This window comes from Microtus oregoni, unplaced genomic scaffold (assembly GCF_018167655.1).
Source record: "Microtus oregoni isolate MIOR12 unplaced genomic scaffold, Mior012 000007F_ref0000211, whole genome shotgun sequence".
In the NCBI taxonomy this organism is placed as follows: Eukaryota; Metazoa; Chordata; class Mammalia; order Rodentia; family Cricetidae; genus Microtus; species Microtus oregoni.
Window position 1 is genome coordinate 3476970 of NW_024543066.1, and position 21601 is coordinate 3498570.

General features: G+C 43.3%; 2 protein-coding genes across 6 annotated transcripts in view; one reads left to right on the forward strand and one right to left on the reverse strand.

The window, feature by feature from the left end:
- Positions 1-3516, forward strand: part of Phyhipl (phytanoyl-CoA 2-hydroxylase interacting protein like) — a 35974-nt gene extending 32458 nt beyond the window's left edge. Inside the window, exon 5 of the mRNA XM_041655674.1 lies at positions 1403-3516. Within this exon, the coding sequence (XP_041511608.1) occupies positions 1403-1937 (535 nt within the window). The 3' untranslated portion in view covers positions 1938-3516. The remainder of the gene's footprint in view (positions 1-1402) is intronic.
- Positions 3517-3640: 124 nt separating this feature from the next.
- The window catches only part of Fam13c (family with sequence similarity 13 member C), a 98338-nt gene continuing 80377 nt past the window's right edge, over positions 3641-21601 (reverse strand). For 3 of the 5 annotated variants that reach the window (XM_041655673.1, XM_041655669.1, XM_041655671.1), the window contains 6 exons: positions 18040-18121; positions 16160-16362; positions 10222-10317; positions 7994-8190; positions 6646-6747; positions 3641-3939 (listed from right to left, as the gene is read on the reverse strand). In XM_041655673.1, the coding sequence (XP_041511607.1) occupies positions 3816-3939; positions 6646-6747; positions 7994-8190; positions 10222-10317; positions 16160-16362; positions 18040-18121 (804 nt within the window). In that variant the 3' untranslated portion in view covers positions 3641-3815. The remainder of the gene's footprint in view (positions 3940-6645; positions 6748-7993; positions 8191-10221; positions 10318-16159; positions 16363-18039; positions 18122-21601) is intronic. The other 2 variants (XM_041655670.1, XM_041655672.1) reach the window with 1 other exon arrangement.

Sequence of the window (21601 nt, forward strand, 5' to 3'; positions counted from 1 at the left end):
TATCACTTGACCTGTGGGTCTTCTGTGACCAGCAGTCAATAACGAACATTCTGTTATGACAGTTGATAAACACTGTGTAATAAAAACCAGGGCAGTAGAAATTCCGTCTTCAGCCAGGTGTGGTATTGTGCCAGCACTTGGGTTGCTGAGTTGGGAAATTCTCAGCTTGAAGCTACCTGGGGCTTCAAGGAGAGACTTTGTCTCAAAAAAAAAAAAAAAAACTACTTCTTCAAAAAAAATAAATTCCACTTCGTTAACTTCTGAAATTTGTATGATGAGAACATTTGTTTAACCATATCTCTTAAATCTTACAGGTTTTCTTTGTTCTATTCTTTTGTTGGCTGCAAGGCCTCCTAGGTTCAGAAATTCTATCCTCATGTATCTTGGCAGCTTGCCATTGTATTAAGTATTTTGCACAATGTTTCTGATTGATTCTATTTCATGATTTTATTGGAAAATCTGTTATGCATTGAAATTTATTTCCTTGTTGTCTTGCATTTTTTATCTGGATTCTAATGAGTTTCCTTGGAATCCTCACTTTGATTTGTTTTTCAAGCATTTCATATATTATGGATTGTTTTCCTTTGGAGTTACTCTATTTCATTTTTCTCAGTCTGTGCATGTGGAAGAAAGTTAAAATTCTATGAAACATCAACAGTAAGAACAATTTTTCACTCTGACATCATTCAGATGGCATATTGAACTCATTAGGCTAGTTGCTTTTGAGTTTGATCACAGAAGTGAAGGGTAGTCTCTGATTTGCCTTGCAATGATGTCCCTGCTATCAGTGGTCTAGCCTTCTGTGGCTCATTAGGGAGTAACTCCACAGTCTAGCACTGAAGGTACTGGATCCTATGGAGAGGACAGTCACAAGGTACCCCAGAAGGACAGGAGACTCCAAGAGTTGACACCATAGCTGCTGTCTTCAAACCAGAGTAAGATGGAGACCTTCCTGTAGTCTGAGACCAGAGCACAATGGAGATCTTCCTGCGGTCTCTGAGGAGGATGGACAATCCTTGGTAGATAGCACACATTTAAACCAAGTTCTACTTAGCAGTGTTCATATATTCAATACTTAGTTTTCTTTTTAATGTCACTTATAAAACCCCTGAAGTTCAAATGGAGATAATTTCACCTGTAAGATTTCTAATTGCAGTTCAGTTTTTCAGTCAGTCCAGGGAATTTATTTCATTGTTAAGGACCTCCAAGGCTTGTAGATCATCTTTATCTTAGGTCCAAGGCTGTGGTAAGTACTGTCAAAAGATATATTACCCTCAGTCTGGTGAAAGTCAGGCCTTCCAAGTCTTTAACAGTAGGTAGAGATTTTTGTGCTATTCAAATCTGTAAATCAGTAAATTTCCCACTATTGTACTGAGCAGTGGCTATCTCCTTTCTCCCACAGAGAACACCATGGGAATGCCATGCAGCCTTCTGTCAAGGATAATAGTGGCAGCCACGGCTCACCCATCAGTGGGAAATTAGAAGGCATCTTCTTCAGCTGCAGCACTGAGTTCAACACAGGGAAGCCACCCCAGGATTCACCGTATGGAAGATACAGGTTTGAGATTGCAGCAGAAAAACTTTTCAACCCCAATACTAACTTATACTTTGGGGACTTCTACTGTATGTACACTGCTTATCATTATGTGATTCTTGTCATTGCCCCTGTGGGATCACCAGGAGATGAATTCTGTAAGCAGCGCCTTCCTCAACTCAATTCCAAGGATAATAAGTTTCTGACCTGTACGGAAGAAGATGGGGCGCTGGTGTACCACCACGCCCAGGATGTCATTTTAGAAGTCATTTACACTGACCCCGTGGCTCTTTCTCTGGGCACCGTGGCAGAAATCACTGGTCATCAGCTCATGAGTTTGTCTACTGCAAATGCAAAGAAAGACCCCAGCTGCAAAACCTGTAACATCAGTGTTGGACGTTAAAGCCACTTTCGTACCCTCCCCTGCAGTGTCTTCCCATAGGAGCATTGCCCTCTGTTGTTCATTTTCATCACCAGATGTCCCACTGAAGCATGCATATGCCGCTGTCACAAAAAGCAAACTATCATTCAGAGCCTTTCTGTGTCTCTTCTGGCCCACTCTGTCCACCACTTCCAAGGATGTCCCCAGGTTGTCCTGACACTTTGTTTGCCTAGATGCTGCAATGCTTTTATGTTTCCTTTATGCCAAACATAACAAGACAGTTATCTAGACCGCTTTAGCAAAGTACAAAATAATGGCTTCTAAATGGTGTTTAAATATGCATCCATTTAATCTACTGAATAAATATTGGGATAACTCCAAACCGCATGAAAGGTGTAATTGCAGCATGAGTTAAATCTTAAAGCCTAGATTGCCAGCACTTCCACCTTGTTGTTTGACAGTGTTATTTATGTTATTTATATTAGCTAACAGGAAAGTTACTGTGCTTCAACATAATAAATATAATAGAAAAATATTTTATTTGTATGTTGTATAAAATATTTACAATCATATAGAATATAGTTACATTTTAATAACAGTTGTATACAGCTCACGAAACCATTTCCCTTATCAAAGATGTAATTTGTAAACCTTAAATAGTTGTGTATCTGTCCTGTTACAAGTAGATGACTTCAATTAAACAAATTTATGAAGGCCGCTACTCTGATTCATCAAAGATTTAAAACATCAGGTGACTACAGAGAAAACAATATGCCTCTGATATAGTCCGCTTCTGGAATCAGTATCTTTTTCTGCCCAAGCAATATAAAAAATCTGAGTTTCTTCAACACCATGCTTAAAAATACAGAAAACAGAAATAGGAACAAAGTTGAAAGTGAGAAAATGTCTGTTACTTGATTTTACAAAAACCAAACCCAATAAATGTGTTTTAAATGAATGGAGAAAAAGCTAGATCACTAAAAAGTAAATAAAAGGTGTCTTGGTGATTTCCAAGCTTTTGACCCTGTGCAGAATGAATGCAACTCAAGAAAGTTGTTTCACTTTATAAAGTACAGACCTTGGAACATTAGGAAAGATGCATATTTCCAATGGAAAAATAGTTATATAATCTTAGTGTAGGAAACAAGAAAATTATCAATAATACTATGGTCACATTGAGTTATTATACTGCAGACACACCTATCCAAAATACCTATTTTAAATTTTTAATATTTTATTTTAATATAAACATTTGTCAGTTATAGACAAAGATAATTCACAAAGTACATGCCATCCAAATGAACTTTGGTAACCAGAAATGTAACTGTTCAAATAACAGATCAGATAATGCACTATTTTCATGTAGAAGTAAGAGATTAGTGACACAGTCGGGTGTACTTTAGGGTGTTTAGAACGTCTACAGACATACAGGACAAGGTAGTGGATGTTGTCTCGTTTAAATTACCTTCTTAACAGCTGTTTTTCTCCCTGGATGAAGAGCAGAAGTTTTCCTTGTCTCACAGTTAATTTAAACCCTGTTCTTTTCCATACATCAATGAGGTCAATCTTTGGGCACGAATAAACCTTCCCTAGCAGGTAATCTGCCTATGTGTTATTTTAGGTTTGACAAGATATTAGATTTTTTTGAGACAATTACATTTGACTGTGGATTTGAGTTTTGTGTGGAGTAGGGTGAATGCTTTTACCGATCCCAATATTACCTACTATTTCTCTATTTAAATCCCTTCTCGTGTATGATTACACTAGCTCTTCCTTTGTAAAAACAGCTAATACTATCTCTAAAGTGCTCAGTTTTCAGTACATCAAAACTACTTAGCAAGAACAATAGAGGAAAATAAACTTGACTTTATCTTGGGTGGAACTGGTCAGAGCCAAACCTCAAATAGTTTTGGCCACGTCCTGCTTGCTGATGAGGACCTCCAACAGTCTCAGTTTGGCTTTTATGTGCTTGTATTCATAGTACTCATCCGCCATTGGCATCCTGTCTTCCTTCTGTGGACTTCTGCAGAAAAGAAGATACAGTCTATTAGTAGATACATGAGCCGGGTCATTAAATGTCCTTTCATAACTGACAGGGGATTGTAATGTCCACATGGTGCATGCATGTGTGTGCATATGTGTGTGTGTGTGTGTGTGTGTGTGTGTGTGCGCGCGCCTTCTTTACATCCCTTTAGCCTCAATCTCTGCTCCATGTCTTTAAGTAACACTACCCTTTGCCAGTGTGTTGTAGCAAACGTGAGGTCCCATGCTCAGGCACAGAACAATGGTGCAGGTGAAAAGACACAGGCTAGAGCCCCCTCTGAGGAATCCCTTTTCTGCTCATCCTCTTTCTTGCCAGAGTTCCATGCCTGTGCAAAATGTTCGGCTCTTACAGTGAAAACTTTTTAGAAAAAAACATCCTGATAATACTGCAGATATTTGATTGCACAAATAGGCCATAAATTTATAGTGACAAAACCCTTCAGAGGCCGTCTTATAAACTTGAAATGTTTCCCAGCAGTTAACCCTGTTTCTGCTGCTGTGCATAGAGCTTCTGAGCTTCTCCTTGACAGACGGAATCCATAAGTCTACATAGTCAAAATTGGAGCCAGTGAGATGGCTCAGAGGGTAAAGGTGGCTGCTACCAAACCTGATGGCCTGAGTTCGATCCTTAGGACCCACAAGTTTTGATCCTTAGACAATCCCAATTGTCCTCTTGCCTCCATACATATGAACATATACACAGTTTCAGTTGCAATATCTTTTGCACACCAATTGAAAGACTGGGCTGTGTACCAGTGCATAACTTTGGTACATGCACAGTCTATGTGTTCTCGTGTTCTATTATTATGAATGTTTACAGTCTTTCTAAATGTAGAGAAAATCCATTCCCATGGTCATTTTAGCTTTATCGGTGGTTAAATCTTAGTAGTAACAGTCTGAGGGAAAAAAATATTAAAGTCTATTTCCTTGCCATTCAACTGGTTGAGTTCAGTTTTAATAAATGAGCATTTTCCTATTAAATGACATATCACCACAAGAGGGCGCATTACTTCACATGGAGCAAGCAAGCACAGACATATCTAACGTAGGCTTAGGAACTATACGTACAGTAAAACAAGCTGCTCCTTGAGTGCAGTTAAATCATGAATAAATTGCAATCATGTTCTTCTGCAAATTCCTTCTCAGATATATGCTGATGAATAGATTTTTATATACACACAATCAATGGCTATTACCAAGAACAGGCAGAACAGTTAAGCCACCATGATGCTAAAAGGCATGCCAAATACTACTACTGATAGATCCTACAGGCAGGACTGCCAGCACACCGGAACCTCTCATACTCTAAGGCAGACCCTGTATTCAAACAGGTAAAAATGTCATTCTTCAGGCAACTCATGGTAATGAGAAGACTGTATGTGTCTAAACCCTAAGCAACTTATTTTTCATGCACTGCCTGCTAAGATTTGAAATCCTGAAACCAACTCAAATACTTGACAGAATAAAAAAATTCCAACTGAATCATTTTAAAGATAACTTTAATACTTTAATGTAAGTCACATATGAACTCAAAGCACCTAGCCAGCCTGTTACTTTGTATACCTACAAGTTTCTCACCTAGTAAGCCCATTGCTAACGGAGAGCCCTGGAAAATAGAAAAGCTCTCTCAGACAGTGATGCAGGCAGGCTAAGCGTGGATGTCCCAAAGTGCTCTAGCACAGTACCACACCCTCACGGCAGCCTGTGGGCTGACAGGAAATGACAGCAAGGCACGATCGAAAGGCAGTTGGGAAATCATGCCCAAGCTGGTGTGGTTGGTAGGAAGAACCTTCCAGCTCAGCTCTGCCACTTGGAAGTTCTGTGACTCTGGGAGAGTGATATGCTCGTAAGAACACCGAACCTTTTGCCATTACACAGTATTGTAATATGTAATTTTATTTGTTCTGTTGTTGTTGGGCCATTTGCATTACAATCTTCTGGCAGTTGCGGCAGGTTGGGAACACCTGGCAGAGGGTGGGGTGTTTAAGACTAATGCCCCACGTCACAGTCATGGCTTCCTAACTTATCCAAGGAGACAGAGAATCTCACCTCGTTTGTGTAAACAGAGACTGAGGACAGCTAAGTACGTTGCCTCGTCTCCAAAAGACACTAACATTCCTTACCTGACTACAGATACAGTTTTGTTGGTTACACTGAAAATTACAGGGAATTAAAGAGGGTATAGTAACAGCTGGGTGGAGACAGAAAAACATAGGAAGACAGATGGTCCAACTAAATATTTCAGGGAGAGAAAAATAGCTATGAACTTTTGACTAAAGCCTGGAATAAAAGAGAGATGGGTGGTGACGGCGAGAGGGGACGTTGAAGGAAAGCATTCGTGTAATACTTGGAGAATAACTTGTGGAACTAAAAATCTTAGAACAAGGGCTAAAAATCAAGGACATTTTAAGCTTAGTTAATTTTGGTAGTTGGGATGAAGTTCAGACATTAAAGCATTTTCAGAGCTCGGCTGTCACTTTGCAAAGACTGATGCTAACACCTGGCAGCTATTAACATCGACATCCCAGAAAGCATCCCTCACAGTGTTACCATGGTGTACTGCATTGTCCAAACACACGGTCTTCAGCTAGGACCGACATCTTATCCCTCTCCTACAAAAGCAGAGTTCATTCTGAACTGTAGTCCTTTAGGAAATACTGGCATAAAAAACTCTGCCCACACTTACCTTCCTGTCTGTTTGAAAAACTGCTCTTCAAATTCTCGCAGAGCTTTCCGTAGCCTCTTCTTGTCAGCCCTGGTCTCCCGGAGATGGTCAAGAAGGACTGGCCTGTGACAGGTGAAACACAATTGCCGTTACTGAGCACCAGCCTGGCTGAGCGATTACGGCTGCATTAGATCAGCAAACTGGGCACAGAATGACTGGGGAGTGATCACGGAAGAACGTTCCGAGTAAGCGTGGCCCACACTATAAATGTGGCCCCAGTACAGACGCAGCACATAAGCCTAGTATTCCCTGACATGAACAGTGTCATGGGCACAGAAAAGGACAGCGTACTGCATCTGCTGTGAAAAATGGTGACAGTTACAGTGAGGTAAGAAGATGATAGGACAGAGAAGGCATCTAAGGAATACACACCAATGTTTGTAAAGATAGACAAGAGGGAAAATATTATGTCCTTAGAGTGAGGGGAGAAGGACAAAGCCCTTGGGAATGAAACTGAACCCAGGGAAGGACTGACATTCCACTGCAGTCTACTTTGTGGTAGAATCCATCCTTTCAGAGACTGAACACTGAAGTTTATATACAGGCATTCTCTATAAGTCAAGTCTATCAATTTCAAAAATGCCCCCACCCACCTAAATTTAGAAATGACTTCTTTACAACGACCACCCAAAGGTTGGAGAGAATGAGAGAAGAAAGAAAGATATATTCTCTTTTCCCAACAAGCTAAACTTGCGTATTGTCCTTGGTTTTACCTCATTTCCATTTGGGACACACATATAAGCATGTTAAAGAAGACCTCATAGTGTGGGATGTTACATGCAAACCAAAAAGGCCACAAGGTCAAAACATATGCCAACCACTGGATAACAGGAATAGTAAGGCAAGTCCAGACATCTCCTGACTGAGAAAAGAAAAGCCCCACTCACTGACTGGTGGTCAAGGCCATTCCCCATCTGCAACACTATGTCTTTTGAATGTAATAAGAAAAGAAAGGGAAGAAAAGAAGGGCTCTGGCCACTGTTGACCCACAAAGGATCTTACTCCTTTGGGTCCAATATTCAAAGACCAGATCTTTGGTTACAAGATCTAAGGGTTACAAGGGTTACTAGTGCCAAGACACCAGAAAAGTAGGATCGAAGTAATTGCACATCAATACTTATGGCATGTGTAGGGCTTTCCTGTGGCTCTTTACAGCTCTGCCTTCTGTAGTTTCCAGTTAAGGCACTTTCAGTTCTATTCTCTGCGGGAGAACACAGTTTAGTCCCTGAACAGATGTTGAATTGTTAATGTGCAGGCAAGGTACCCACGCCAGGGGTTTTGAGAGGCCACACCCAGGCTGCTCACTCACATAGTGGCCTCGTGTAAGTTGGACATGGAGAGAGCTGGTTGCTTCCCTTCTTTCTTTTCATCTGGTAGGAGGGTCCTCATAGGCTCTGTCTCAGAGTAGGTGAGGTGATCACCAACAGGAAGACGGGACACTGGATCTGGTAAAGAAGGTTGTTGGCTTCTCTGTGGACAGTCCTCATCGGAGTCCTCTTCCTCCTGCTTGTCACAAGCAGAGTCAAATAGTCACAGAGTGTTACACGTCTCTTGAGCATTTAAGAGGACTGCAAGACCCTACAAGCCAGTAGACAAGCCTACAGCCAGTAGACAAGCCTACAAGCCAGCAGCCCATAAGGCTGCTAAGAACTGGAATAGAAACGACCAAGAGCCCTTGCTCATTTTCGTTAACAACCTGTGGAGCAAAGATATATCCATGCTGAGCTACAGTGCTTCCCAAGTTTGTCTATATTTGCTGGTCCAAGGAATTCAGACAGGCATTCGGGATACGGCCCAGGTAGCACTGTGTAGTCAACTGGGTCCTCCCTTCCCCCAGACCTCCTGCACTCCAGCTTCACAGCAGAAATACAGGCTAAAGCAAGATGCACAACAGACACCTTATCCCAAAATTGTTCCCTCGGACCCAGAGCAGGCCACAGTCAATACAGAGGATGGTAAGGATGCTCAAGTTTAGAGAGGCCCCTTAGACGGCCAAAGAAGCTGTAAGTTGCTCCTTAACCTTTCTGGTAATTTGACAGCAAAAAAAAAAAAAAAGGTTTTCTTGAAATGTAAGAGTCATATTCTCACTCTAGGCTCAAGTCTCTTGCCAACCCTAAGGTGGCTCCCTTAACTAAGAATTGTGCTTCCGTGCTCCCCTATACCTAAAGTGGCTCCCAGGAGCCCAAGGCGATGTCCCCAGTTAGTTCCTTGGGCAGCTGAGGATAGGGAACCTGAAATGACCCTATCCTATAGCAATACTGACGAATATCTTGCATATCACCATAGAACCTTCATCTGGTGATGGATGGAGATAGAGACAGAGACCCACACTGGAGCACTGGACTGAGCTTCCAAGGTCCCAATGAGGAGCAGAAGGAGGGAGAACATGAGCAAGGAAGTCAGGACCACGAGGGGTACACCCACACACTGAGACAATGGGGCTGATCTATTGGGAGCTCACCAAGGCCAGCTGGACTGTGACCGAAAAACCATGGGATAAAACCGGACTCTCTGAACATGGCGAACAATGAGGGCTGATGAGAAGCCAAGGACAATGGCATGGGGTTTTGATCCTACTTCATGTTCTGGCTTTGTGGGAGCCTAGCCAGTTTGGATGTTCACCTTCCTAGACATGGACAGAGGGGGAAGGACCTTGGACTTTCCACAGGGCAAGGAACCCTGACTGCTCTTTGGACTGGAGAGGGAGGGGGAGAGGAGTGGGGGGAGGGGGAGAAGGGTGGGAGGAGGGGGAGGGAAATGGGAGGCTGGGAGGAGGCAGAAACTTTTTTTTCCTTTTCTCAATAAAAAAAAAAAAAGAGTCATATTCCCCTTTAAACTATTCTTCCTCCTCAAAGGGAACATTTTAGACAAAATTTATCATTCTCCTAACATCCTTTAAAATACAGAATTATAAACATACTTAAGTAGATTCAAATTCATATCCATTTACTTAAATTCATATTTGCTGCTTTTTATACTGATATCTTGAGTAGCTGTTTTGAAACCGATGGAGTGGAATGTGTGGTACTTCTGTCTGCCTATAAATTTATTTTTTAAAAATAGCCTCAGTTTCAGTACTTCTATTTATTGAGATAAATTTGCTTATATCTAGTATAGTGTGATCAGATGGAACCAAAAGAACGTCTTCGTAGTTCAAAGAGTACACTGCCAGTTTTATTAACCGCCACACACAGAACGGAGACATTCTGTCTTGTCTAGCTATGTTAAAAATTAATAGTGCCACCCTGAAACTCATTGTGTTTTTCTGCTCGCTCAACAGGAAAGCAAAAAAGTGAAATTATGTTCAGAGTAGCCCCACACATGCAAGTTTGGTATGCTCTAGTTCATAGCAGTTCCTGTGAGATCTTTGTTAAGCACAGTACTGGGTTAGGGAAGATGACAGAAGCTTGTGGGGTCATAGAATACACAGCTAGGGAGGCCACTTGGTAACATCTGTGCTGCTATGACCCAGTGCTAAACAGCATAGGTGCAAGGTGCCAATCAAGGTTTCCAAATCGTGCAGCCGTCTTTACTTACAATCGTTGGGATCAGGGACGGTGTTGACAAGATTTGCTTGATAATCCTGCATCGGTCATAAAGAGGTTTTATGAGGTTCTTGTCCTGCTTAGTTACCTGAAAAACAAAATTAATCTGTATTCTTTTATCGGTCAATATTCTCCCTGCACCCACCACGTGTTGGGGATCCATCCCAGAACCTGTACAAGCTAGATAAGCACTCTACCACCGAGCTATAGTCTATTCCCTAAGACAATATTCCAGCAGCTCTCCCCTGCCCCTCAAAAGTCATGTTTTGAAACCCCAGAGGATCCCAATACTTAAACAGCAATGAGTAAAAAGGAAGAAATATTTTAGGGGAGGGGGGCTAGAAAAAAATCCCATAAAGAATGGGGTGAGTATAGAAAATTGGGCCATAAGGCTTTGTGAACAAGTCTGCAAAACATGAGCAGTGGGTTAAAGGTGAAAACCAAGACCTATCACTTTTTTTTTCAAACATCTATGCTATGTGAACGTTTGTGGTTACATTCACAAATACCCGTTATGTCCAGGCCTCCATTATTACATACGAAGAATGGATACTGTCTTACTAGTTAGTTCTCACAAAAACTTTAGTGAATTGTGGCCGGGCAGTGGTGGCGCACGCCTTTAATCCCAGCACTTGGGAGGCAGAGGCGGGCGGATCTCTGTGAGTTCGAGACCAACCTGGTCTACAAGAGCTAGTTCCAGGACAGGCTCCAAAACCACAGAGAAACCCTGTCTCAAAAAACCAAAAAAAAAAAAAAAAAAAAAAAAAAAAAAAAAAAAAAAAAAAAACTTTAGTGAATTGAGATAAAACACTTTGAATCCTGAGTTTCCTACCCACACAACAAAGGGGTTAGAGTTTTAGAGTTCCTTCCATGCTGCTCCAAAGACAGACAGGTATTTTTAATTGGCTCACTGAAGTTCTAACCACAACAATGCCAAACCTCTTAGTGTACTAATGCCTTCTGTTCCCATCTGCTGAAGGACCCAGCCCTACACACCACGGAGCAGGTCACGGTTCACATAAAAACTCAATGTCTCTCTCTGCTGCTTATCCACATATCTATCCAAAGCGGCCAAACCCATCTTCTTCCTAGTCCCCCAAGCCCTGCTCCATATATACATATACTATATATGCATTAATCTGCTATATACCCATTACGTACAGCTGTCGCTCTAGTTTTAGCCAATGGTTGATACTCATCAGGGCAGGGGACAGGAGGGGAAAATTCACCACGGTCACCCATGGGTCTTTTATGGAAGTACACACGACAACAGGCTAAATAGCTCTGCCTTCCAGACCTTCCTGAGACTTGAGACAAAATAGCTCCCTGGTGACACTTTTGATGTTCCATACCCATGGCAGCTACAAGCCATATTGATCCATGCTGATCTTCCTTTTCTATGAACCTTTCTACTCTGCTATCTGGACCTTAACTTTTCTTTGTTATTCTCACCTGCCAAATGAAAACTTACTGAGGCCCAAGATACCACTACATATTTAGCATCTCACCATTATCTGCCACAACCCTATCCTGATTGTTAAATGAAAAGAACTCTACTTATTAGTTCTCTCTCTCTCTCTCTCTCTCTCTCTCTCTCTCTCTGCTTTGCATTTCAAGACAGGGTTTCTCTGTGTAACAACTTTGGCTGTCCTGGAACTCACTCTGTAGACCAGGCTGGCCTCAACCTCACAGAGATCCACCTTCCCCTGACTCCTGAGTGCTGGTATTAAAGGCATGCGCCACCACTGCCTATCTATATATTATCATGTTATATGAATTTATACACAAACCCCAGATTGTAACCTCAGGCTCATTGGTATTTTCAAGAGAAAGATAATTTGCTGCAAGGGCCTTTTAGTTTTGGTTCATAACCTTAAGGGCCTTTAATTTTCTAGCCAAATTCACTCTTTCAACATTTTCTTAACATCTTCAGACATACACGTGCACACACAGACACACACATCCTGCTAATATGTAATCCATGGATTTCACTACATTTTAAGAGGAAAAATATAAATATAAGTTCAGAAAGCATTAAAATAGTATTTCCCTTCAGTACCTCACTGGGATGTATATTCTACAGAAGCACTGGCAAAACAATGTACTTAAACACTGGTCTCTTTTGAAATTTGATTGTGTTTTTTCTACCTACTATATTCTCCAGACTCTAAGAGAATCCCAGAAGGGAAAAACAATCAGGACATCTGCTGCCAAATTCTATCTTCTAGATAAAAGGTGGAAGCTGCGCCCAGGAAGTCTCAACAATATGGCTGCCTAAACAAGACCTGGGCAGTGATGACATTTGTTGATAGGCCAGCATGGATGAGGGAAATCTCATATGGCTCCACCCCAAGATAGAGCTACAGGCGATTAACAAATATTGAGGGAGAATTAGTTTGCTCCCGGGACGGGCCCCCAAATTGGCCAAGTGGTTGGCCCTAAAAACATGCATATAAGCAACACTAAATGGACTTGGCATATTGTGTGTGTGTGTGTGTGTGTGTGTGTGTGCGTGTGTGTGTGTGTGTGTGTGTGCGCGCGCGCGCATGCACGGCGCAAGAAAAAGAGATTGTGAGTTTCAGAGGGAGCAGGAGAGAGGCAGGGACATCGTGGGAAAAACTGAGGTTGGGGGAGATGATGGTGTGACTATTTTAATTAAAAATAAAATGTTTTAAATACACAAATGCAAAGAAACCTTGGAAAATGAAAATCATCAAGAATGAGAACGCTGCTTTAGAAAATGATCCGCCCCAGATACTAGATGAAAACTGCAGTGTGCGTACAATCAACTCAAGTCCTCTTAATGCTAGTGCTGTTACTCCTGGATCATTACTGATTAGTCCCCAAAGAGAAACGAGCATGTGATGCCAGCCCACATGAGGGCCTCAGACACACATGGAGAAATATTGAAGGCCCTTGATTCCTAAAACTAAAAACATCATCGTTTCCTGTCCCTCCCTATCCAGAGAGAGAAATGTCAGTGTTTCACTTACCTCCTTGAGAGAAAGCTCATTTGTGGGGATGAAGAGGGGGGGAGGAATGATTGCATTTCAAGTTGCTGTGCTTTCCTGAGAAAGAGGCCACAGCAGCTGTTCCGTGGGGAAAGAAACAAGCAGATGGATAAATCTTCTCGAGTTTTCCTAAATAACCTCCTGACCAGGGTCAGAGAGAAAACATCTGGGCTGGCCACTTTGTGACAGTTTGAAATGCCAACTTCTCAGGATGCAATGCCACTCCTAAGGATGGGAGCCGCATAGGAAGTAAAGAATTTTTAGCATGACAGAGAGAGCTAGCTGCCAACACATCCGACCAAATTATGTTTGAGTTCACTTCCTTTTCCATTTAACTGAAGAGGGAGGGAAGGATAAACCTTTGGGATTTATCTGTGCATACTGACCTGGACAGCAATGCTCATCACCCTTGACAGCTCTCTCTAGCTATTTTATATGGGCAACAGTAACTATCAGCAAGCCATATTTTACTCAATGTGGTTCCTTTAGTACATAACTAAAATCAAAAGATAGCATTTTTTGGAGTATAGGTAGCCAGCAATATGCAGAAGTAGGAACAGAAAATAGGTTTGTTTCCAGTGATTAGCTCTTTAAAAAAATTCTATATAAAGGGGGAAAAATGTCTGAGTGACAATATCTGAACTAAGCAGGCTATTCTGTAGGGGTTCTCAGCTTCAGTATGAGCTCTGACTATAACACCAAGGCAAGAAATTCCCCAGAAGTCTGGGAGGAGGGGAGAATCACTCACCACGGAAATTTGAATAGTTCATGTGGTTTAGGTGTATGGCAAGACCAGAGGAAAGTTATCTACCCATTCAAGCTTTAAGAACCTGAACTTGGCAAGATGAGCTGACATGCCACGGGTTGTTGAGGAAGCAGGGAACTGGCTAGATGTCCTTTAGTTCCGCCGTGGTCTCTGAACTCATTGTTGGTATCGACCCTATACAACCGTATGCCTCCCTCTGGTTACACTTCTCTGGAGCAGTACCGGAATATGGTATCAAAGCCTGCACATCCCACTACAGACAGCCCCCATCTAAAAGGCCCCGGCTCTATTGTAGAGCTCTTAGGTCTGTTTGTAGTGGCTTCTGACACTCACTAAGCTACTCAATAGATATTTTGCTTAAAGTAAAAGAATTTTGCCATTTTATGCAAGGATGACTTCTAAACACTCAGGTAGGTCATGACCCATGTGGTAAACCTCCATCTCCAAAAATATTGACACTATGATTCATAACAAAATTAGTAGCAAAATTAGTGCTGGAGTAGCAATGAAAATAACGTGGTGGTTGGGTAGGCTGTCACAGCATGAGAACTATATTAAAGGGTTGAAGCAGGAGGAAGGTTGAGACATAACGTCTCTATCTTGATTCACCTGAACTCATAGAACAATCATTTAGATCTTTTGGAAATGTGTGACTGTCCATCAATCATTTACTACTATGGTTTGGATATAAAATGTCCCTCCAAAAAGGCTCCTGTGTTGTGTCTTGGTTCCCAGCCAGTGGCTCTGTTGAGAGGTGACTGGATCATGAGGGTAATGGCCTCATCAGTGGATTAATCCACTGATGAATTAATAGCCGAGTAGACTATTCGGAGGTAAGTATAGTCAGAGGATGTTGATGAATCAACCATTGGGATGCTGACACGGACCAAGATGTTTATATAGATATGAATAAGATAACTATAAAATACAACCAAGACTCTTGGAAATACTAATGGCTGGGAAACCTCAGTGTGTACATGTTCACAGAAGTTATCCACTGGCTATCATCAAAGTCTAGAATGTTGGGGGGCAGGGTGGACGTATGGGAAGCACAACATACCAGCCAATGACACAACCACCACTGACTTCCCTTTATGACTCAGAACACATTGGTTCTTTTTCACATGTAAGGGTGAAAGGATGAGGGAGGTGACTCTGGTCCTATGTGTGCTTGCAGAACACAAGTCCCAGAGTGAAACACTAACAAGGGACATATAGGCCTTCTGAGAGCTGGTTAATAGTCCCACCTTATTAAGACCAGGTCATGTATGGCAGAATAGGGAAAGTGATCATACTTCTCAACAAGACTTCCTTCCAGAGTCAAATGTCATCCATTTGTTCGTTGGGACATTCACTCAGTAGATGTACATGCAGTACCTATTATGGATAGACACCATGATGCTATGAACAATTGATAGTCCTTCTGTGCAAGAAATGTGATGGATTGAGGCAGGAAATAATCTAATTTAGAGGTGACAAGGTGACTGCCGCTCTTACACAGGAAGTAAAGCTCAACCACGTGAGCCTCAGCTTTGATAGGGAAGGGACTCAAGAAAGCTCCCTTGGCCTAAGTGAAATGGAAGCACAGATAAGCAACAAGAGGAGGGATTACCAGGGTAAGTTCTGCTTTTCTTTATAAAATGTAATCTTTCCGGCTAAGCCCCAGGCTTATGTAGCCTAATACCTAACTGACAACTCTATCCAGCTGTCTCCGATTTCAAAACTAAGATGCGTAAAGCTGAAATCTTTAGTTCCAAGATCTATCACTCCATAGAAACCACAGTTCTCTTCTTAGGACATGAAACCCTGACTTTATGCCTCGCCTTTCTTTATCACACTCCAACATATAAGGGCCTACACTGGCACTTTTCTTTACCAGTAATATAATCAAACCCTAGACTTGGGTTTATTTACATCCTTGGTGGAGCCCAGAATACCTCCTCCTGTCTTTACCACCTTCCACCAGCACACACCTCCTCCGGAAGTAGCACATCCTAGAATCACACCACTACATCCTAGGTCACAGCCAGCCATTAACCCTAGGAGCTCAACAGTCTTCTAAAGGTGTGACAATGGCGGGCAAGTCCTACTCTGACAGATGGCCAACACCACGCCCTCGCCACCACCACCCCTGTGCCGATGTGGTAAGGTACCTTCACATCATCCTGGAGAGGAGTCTGGTCTCTCTTCTCCATCACCGCAGCATCTGACGTCTCCTCTCCAGAGGAGCTTGGCTCAGGACCCACAGCTTCCAACTTGCCATTCTCTCTGGGCACTGGAGGCTGGTCACAGGGTGGGTTTCTCCGGGGGCCTTTGGGGGTACTCCCTTGTTCTTCCGACAGCTTCAGCTTTAGTTCTATGAGAAATGCCTTGAGTTACCACCAGCAGGAAGGACTCACTAGTCCAATTTAAAACAGAGCTTCTCAGGAATTTCTGCCCAAGGCAGGAGCAATGCTAATGATGACTTCCAGCCGGCGAAGTCAGCCTTAACCATAACCAGTATATCATAAGCACTCAATGGGCCACACAGACAGAGCCCTAGAGGCTGGGCTTCCCTGGGGAGGACGACCTTGAGACAAGAACTCGGGTTTGGATTGCAGCAGATGTCAGGAGGAAGGCACAGCCCCCTGATTTCCACTCTTGCCCACTGTAGCACCTGAAATTCTATGCGTAGTAGTTTGTGGGTACGCATGGTAAAAGCTGTGTATGTAGAAAGACTTCTGGAAATGCAGGTGCTTACGTCATGCATGACATACAAAGACCTGAGAAAGCAGAAGAGATGAGGGGCATTGGGAATTCCAGCCCCAACTTGACACACTTCACATTCTTGTCTAACGTTTTTTACCCAAAGATTTAATGTGTGTGTGTGTGTGTGTGTGTGTGTGTTCTGCTATGTGAGTGCAAAGGTCCACAGAGGCCAGAAGATGACCTCAGAAGTCCCGCGAGCTAGAACTGGGTGGCATCACAAGCAGTGTGTGGGTACTAAGAACTAAACTGGGGTCTCCTGGAAGAGGAGTAAGCACTCTTAAAACCCTGGACATCTTTCCAGATCCTAACGTTAGCTTCCAAAATCCAGAGCCCATCTCTTTAACAACATGGCTTTATGCAACCCCAGACAATTCAAAATGAAAATATAAAAATAATCTTGGACCTACCATGGAATTGCATTTCAGAACATTACATGGGAAGGGGAAGTCGAATAAGACCATTTATATTGATTTTTAATTATATAATATAGCTCATTTTCTTTATTTAAAATAGTTTTGTTCTCTGGCTTTGGGTTTGATTTACGTTGTTGTTTGACTCAGTGTCTAACTGTAGTCTATGCTTGCCTGCAAGTTACTATGTAGCCCCTGCCTCAACTTACCAGATACTGAAATAACAGGCATGAGCTTCCATGCCAAGTTCTAGCTTGGAGTTTAAACGCTGTGTGTTTTTATAAACACACTACATCATTACAGTTAAATACCATAATTTACTATTCTTTTCCAGTTCTTAATCATGAAATGTCCAGAAATTTGGACCAATGCCCATATATCTAAGAACTGACAGAACAAAAGGAAAAAGAAAATACCTTGTATGAGTGGACAGTGACTGTCCTCAGCATTCATAATACATCATCATCCCAAAAGGGACAAAGGAAGAAGAGGAACTGATGCAGAGCCAGGGAGGCAGGCGAGTCGTCTGCCTAGCTCAATACCTCCAAGTCATAGGACTTGCCCTCCGGGCTTGGCACAGTCACCTAGGCAGTGCAACTGTGATTGGATGACTTCTTAGGCAACTTCTGCTTCCCACAATCTAGTAACCAGGGAGGTTAGAGCCCCACAGGTTGGCTGGAGGCCCCAGGTCTCTCTTGTAGGAGGTTTATTAAGAGGGCCTGAATGCTGTTTGGATCCAGGGGCCGTCATCTCAGCTAGAACCCCAGATGAAGCAGGAAACCAAAGCTCAGGAAGGCCCGGGTGGAAGTGGCTTGCAATGGCCCCGGACATTATGCTGGGATGACCAGTGGCTGGCTGAGAGAAGAGACACTCACCTTTGAGCTGCTTCCGTCCTTTAGCCAAGTCATTCATCCACTTCAGGACCTCAGGATTTGAAGTTTTGTCTCCATGTGAGGGCTGCAGGAGGGGAAATCCAAAGAGAAAAGGAGTGGCAATGCAGGGGGAGTGATGGAGGGGCGATGGAGGGAGAGGGGGATTGAGGGGGAAAGGAGAGAAAGGAGAAACAGAAGAGGGAGAAAAAGGAAGCCAAAGTGTTAAGCAGCTGCGCCTCACAGATAATTCAGAGACACGCTGCGGTGGGAGGGGCACCGGGGCACGGTGCCAGTGCATGAAACTCTTCTCTCCTGTCACTCCTCCATGGGCATTATTCTGAAGCATGCCAAGGCACCCAGTATTTTCACACATCCTAACCATGCCAGTACATCCACTCCTATCACCTCCTAGGCCATCACAGCCCATAAGTCACTTCCAGGCCATACTCTCTGCCAGTGGAGATGAACAGTGGCAGTACAGAAATGAATGCTTTTTACTTGGCATGTGGCTCAGGACTGGACCCTCTTGGAAAACACTAACCAATCAGAAGGCTGAGAGCACACCAGTCATGTCCTCGAAGCTCAAGAAAGAAGACCCCATGGTCTCTGAAGCTTGATAATTGTCCTGAAAGCCAGTCTTACCAGGGAACAAACTTTCCTACTTCTAAGCGCTGTTTAGACTTCAAGAACCCACTCAACCAGCATTAAAGTGATGCAGGTGACCTTGGGCAGATTCTTCAGCTCCTCTGTGCTCTATGGTCTCAAATATTAAATATGTGAGGATTGCAGCATCTGCCTCACAGACTTCCTGCATGGGGATCAATAGCTACAAAGAACTGTGAACACCTGCGGGTGCACACTGGGCAACACAGAAGCTGCTAGCTCAGACCACAAGTCACCGTCACTAGCTTGGCCTCACTAGCAGCAGACAGTGGTGGCAGTATTATTTCTACCAGGCCTTCAGAGGAGTTCTGAATGTGTCTTCACTGACTCTGCCAATCAGATCATTCACTCCTGAATTTCTTGTCAGAGCACAAAGGTGGACTTTCCTCAAAAAGAGAAATCAGAGCCGGGCGGTGGTGGCGCACGCCTTTAATCCCAGCACTCGGGAGGCAGAGGGAGGCGGATCTCTGTGAGTTCGAGGCCAGCCTGGTCTACAAGAGCTAGTTCCAGGACAGGAACCAAAAGCTACGGAGAAACCCTGTCTCGAAAAAAATCAAAAAAAAAAAAAAGAGAGAGAGAAATCAGTAGCTAAAGGTGGCTCAACACCCTTACCCTCTATGCCACAGATCAGAGTGAGCATCTTTCAGTCAAAGTTACCATGACAACTTAAAAGCAGGCTGAAGATGGTTTACCCCCTCCCCACAGACCTGAGACTACACAAGGAACCTGGCTCTGATGCTTGGGTGCCCCCCGCACGGTGGTAACAGGCAAAGTGCCTGCCCTGTCAGCAGCCAGTCCTTGAAGACCCGCTTATCTCAAGTGAGATGAGCAAGTCTTCAGTGACAGGCACAGGATGACGGAAATTACGCTCAATATCAAAGGCTCAAACAGTGCTCGCGTGACAGCATTAGATATGCATGAATGCTGTGTTCACTGTGAGAGCGCGGAATAATTCAGTCACTGATGGGGTGACACAGAAACCCACATCTGAAAATCAAGGTGAAAAGGAAGATTGAAGGAAAATCACAAGGATGCTTTTCCTCTGAAGAGGACGGACGGGGTACTATAGCTTCCATGGTGGAGCCCTGAACTGTCAGAACCATGGATAGCGACACAGGCACCCCAAGCCCTCCCTCTGGAAAATAGACAAATAAATAGGGTTTAGGGTTTAGCGTTTAGCGTAGCCCCATCTAGGGTCTCCAGAAGGAAGCACTGTGTTAGAACCCTGATAATGTAGTCTAGTACTTTGGGCTTAGTTGTCTTGCTATATTGACAGCTTAAGTTTTACATTTGGTCTCTTGGACCCCTTAGAGGACTCTCTATTCTAAGAACATATCTATGCAGGTAAGCGATGCTTCACTGGGGCTACCCCATTCACAGCCAAAGGAATATAGAAAGTACACAAAACACACCAGGGTCTTAAGTCAGTGACCAACAGAACAGTAAGGTTTCCAACACCCTCAGGATGAAGGAGGAATTGGAGACTGAATTTTAGGGCAAAGTACTTGAAAGCCTGAAATCAGTTGCAAAACTGAATTTTCTTCTTAGTTTTCTGCCCTTAAGGGAGCTTCCTTAAGGTCAGCTTCAGCTTGTGTAGAAGATGGCTCTCAAATCACAGACGTTCCCACACACTCACAGTAGCTTGTCAGGCCTCTTTGCGACTGGATGGAAATGTCTAGTGGACCCCAAAGGTCAGACACTTAGGGATGATTAAGAGGAAGTAGCCAGATACATTATTGCCGAAACTATTGTAGTAGATTTGTACTAAGTCAAAAATAATTCACAAGACTCTTGAGAAGGACTCCTGACTGGCAATGAAAAGACCTTGGTTGTCCTAACTAGAATCTTGGCTATGTGACTCTTAGAGTTCAGTTCACCTCTCTGGGCTGTTTCTCCAGTCATTGGATAAGACAAAGTTCAACTTGCTTTGTCCAGTTTTAACACATTCTACTGAAAGTGGACATTTGGATGAACTAGCCCTTTCTAGCCAGGTCCTCATTTGGCAGAGATGGAAAGACTTGTGTATCTGTGGACATCACAGAAACCAAGAAGCCCAGCAAGAGCTGAGATTCAGACGTCGCCATAGGAGGATGTTAATACCACAGTCCAATTGATGGGAAGGAAAGCAGGCCTTCCACAGGGCAATTGGCTTGCCACACCTCTAACCACAGCCTGGACCCTGGCAAACAAGAGGAGCGAGGGGATACCCTGTTTCCTCATTTCCTAGGATACGCTAAGATGCCAACTTAAGAGGTCAACACTGATACAGCAATGAGAGCTACCTCAACTGATGCTCTAGCTTCTAAATCAGTGGTTCTCACCCTTCCTAATGCTGTGACCCTTTGATACGGTTCCTCATGTTGTGGTGACCCCCAGTCATAAAATTATTTTCATTGCTACTTCATAACTGTCATTTTGCTACTATTATGAACCATAATGTAAATATCTGTGTTTTCTGATGGTCTTAGGCGACCCCTGTGAAAGGATCATTTGACAACCTGCCTGAAAGTTGCTGCCCACAGGTTGAGAACCCTCCGCTCACACATGTGTTGGAGCACACATAAGCATATGTATATGATGGTGGGTGTGCACATGTGTGCATATCTGTACATGCATGTGTGGTGTAAGTGTGAAGTATGTGGTGTGATTGTGTGTGCGTGTGCCAGGGTAAGAGTGTGGTGTGAGTATATGAGGGGATGAGTTTGCATGTGATGTGTATGCAGGCATGTGCTGTGCTGGTGTGTGTGTGTGTGTGTGTGTGTGTGTGTGTGTGTGATATGTGAATGTGCCAGGGTAAGTGTGTAGTGTGGTGTGTGTGTGTGTATGACTGCCTCCTCTCTTGGTTTTAAAGCTTCTCCAGAGAGAGTGAAGGATATCAGAAGAAATTCTCTAACAAAACAGG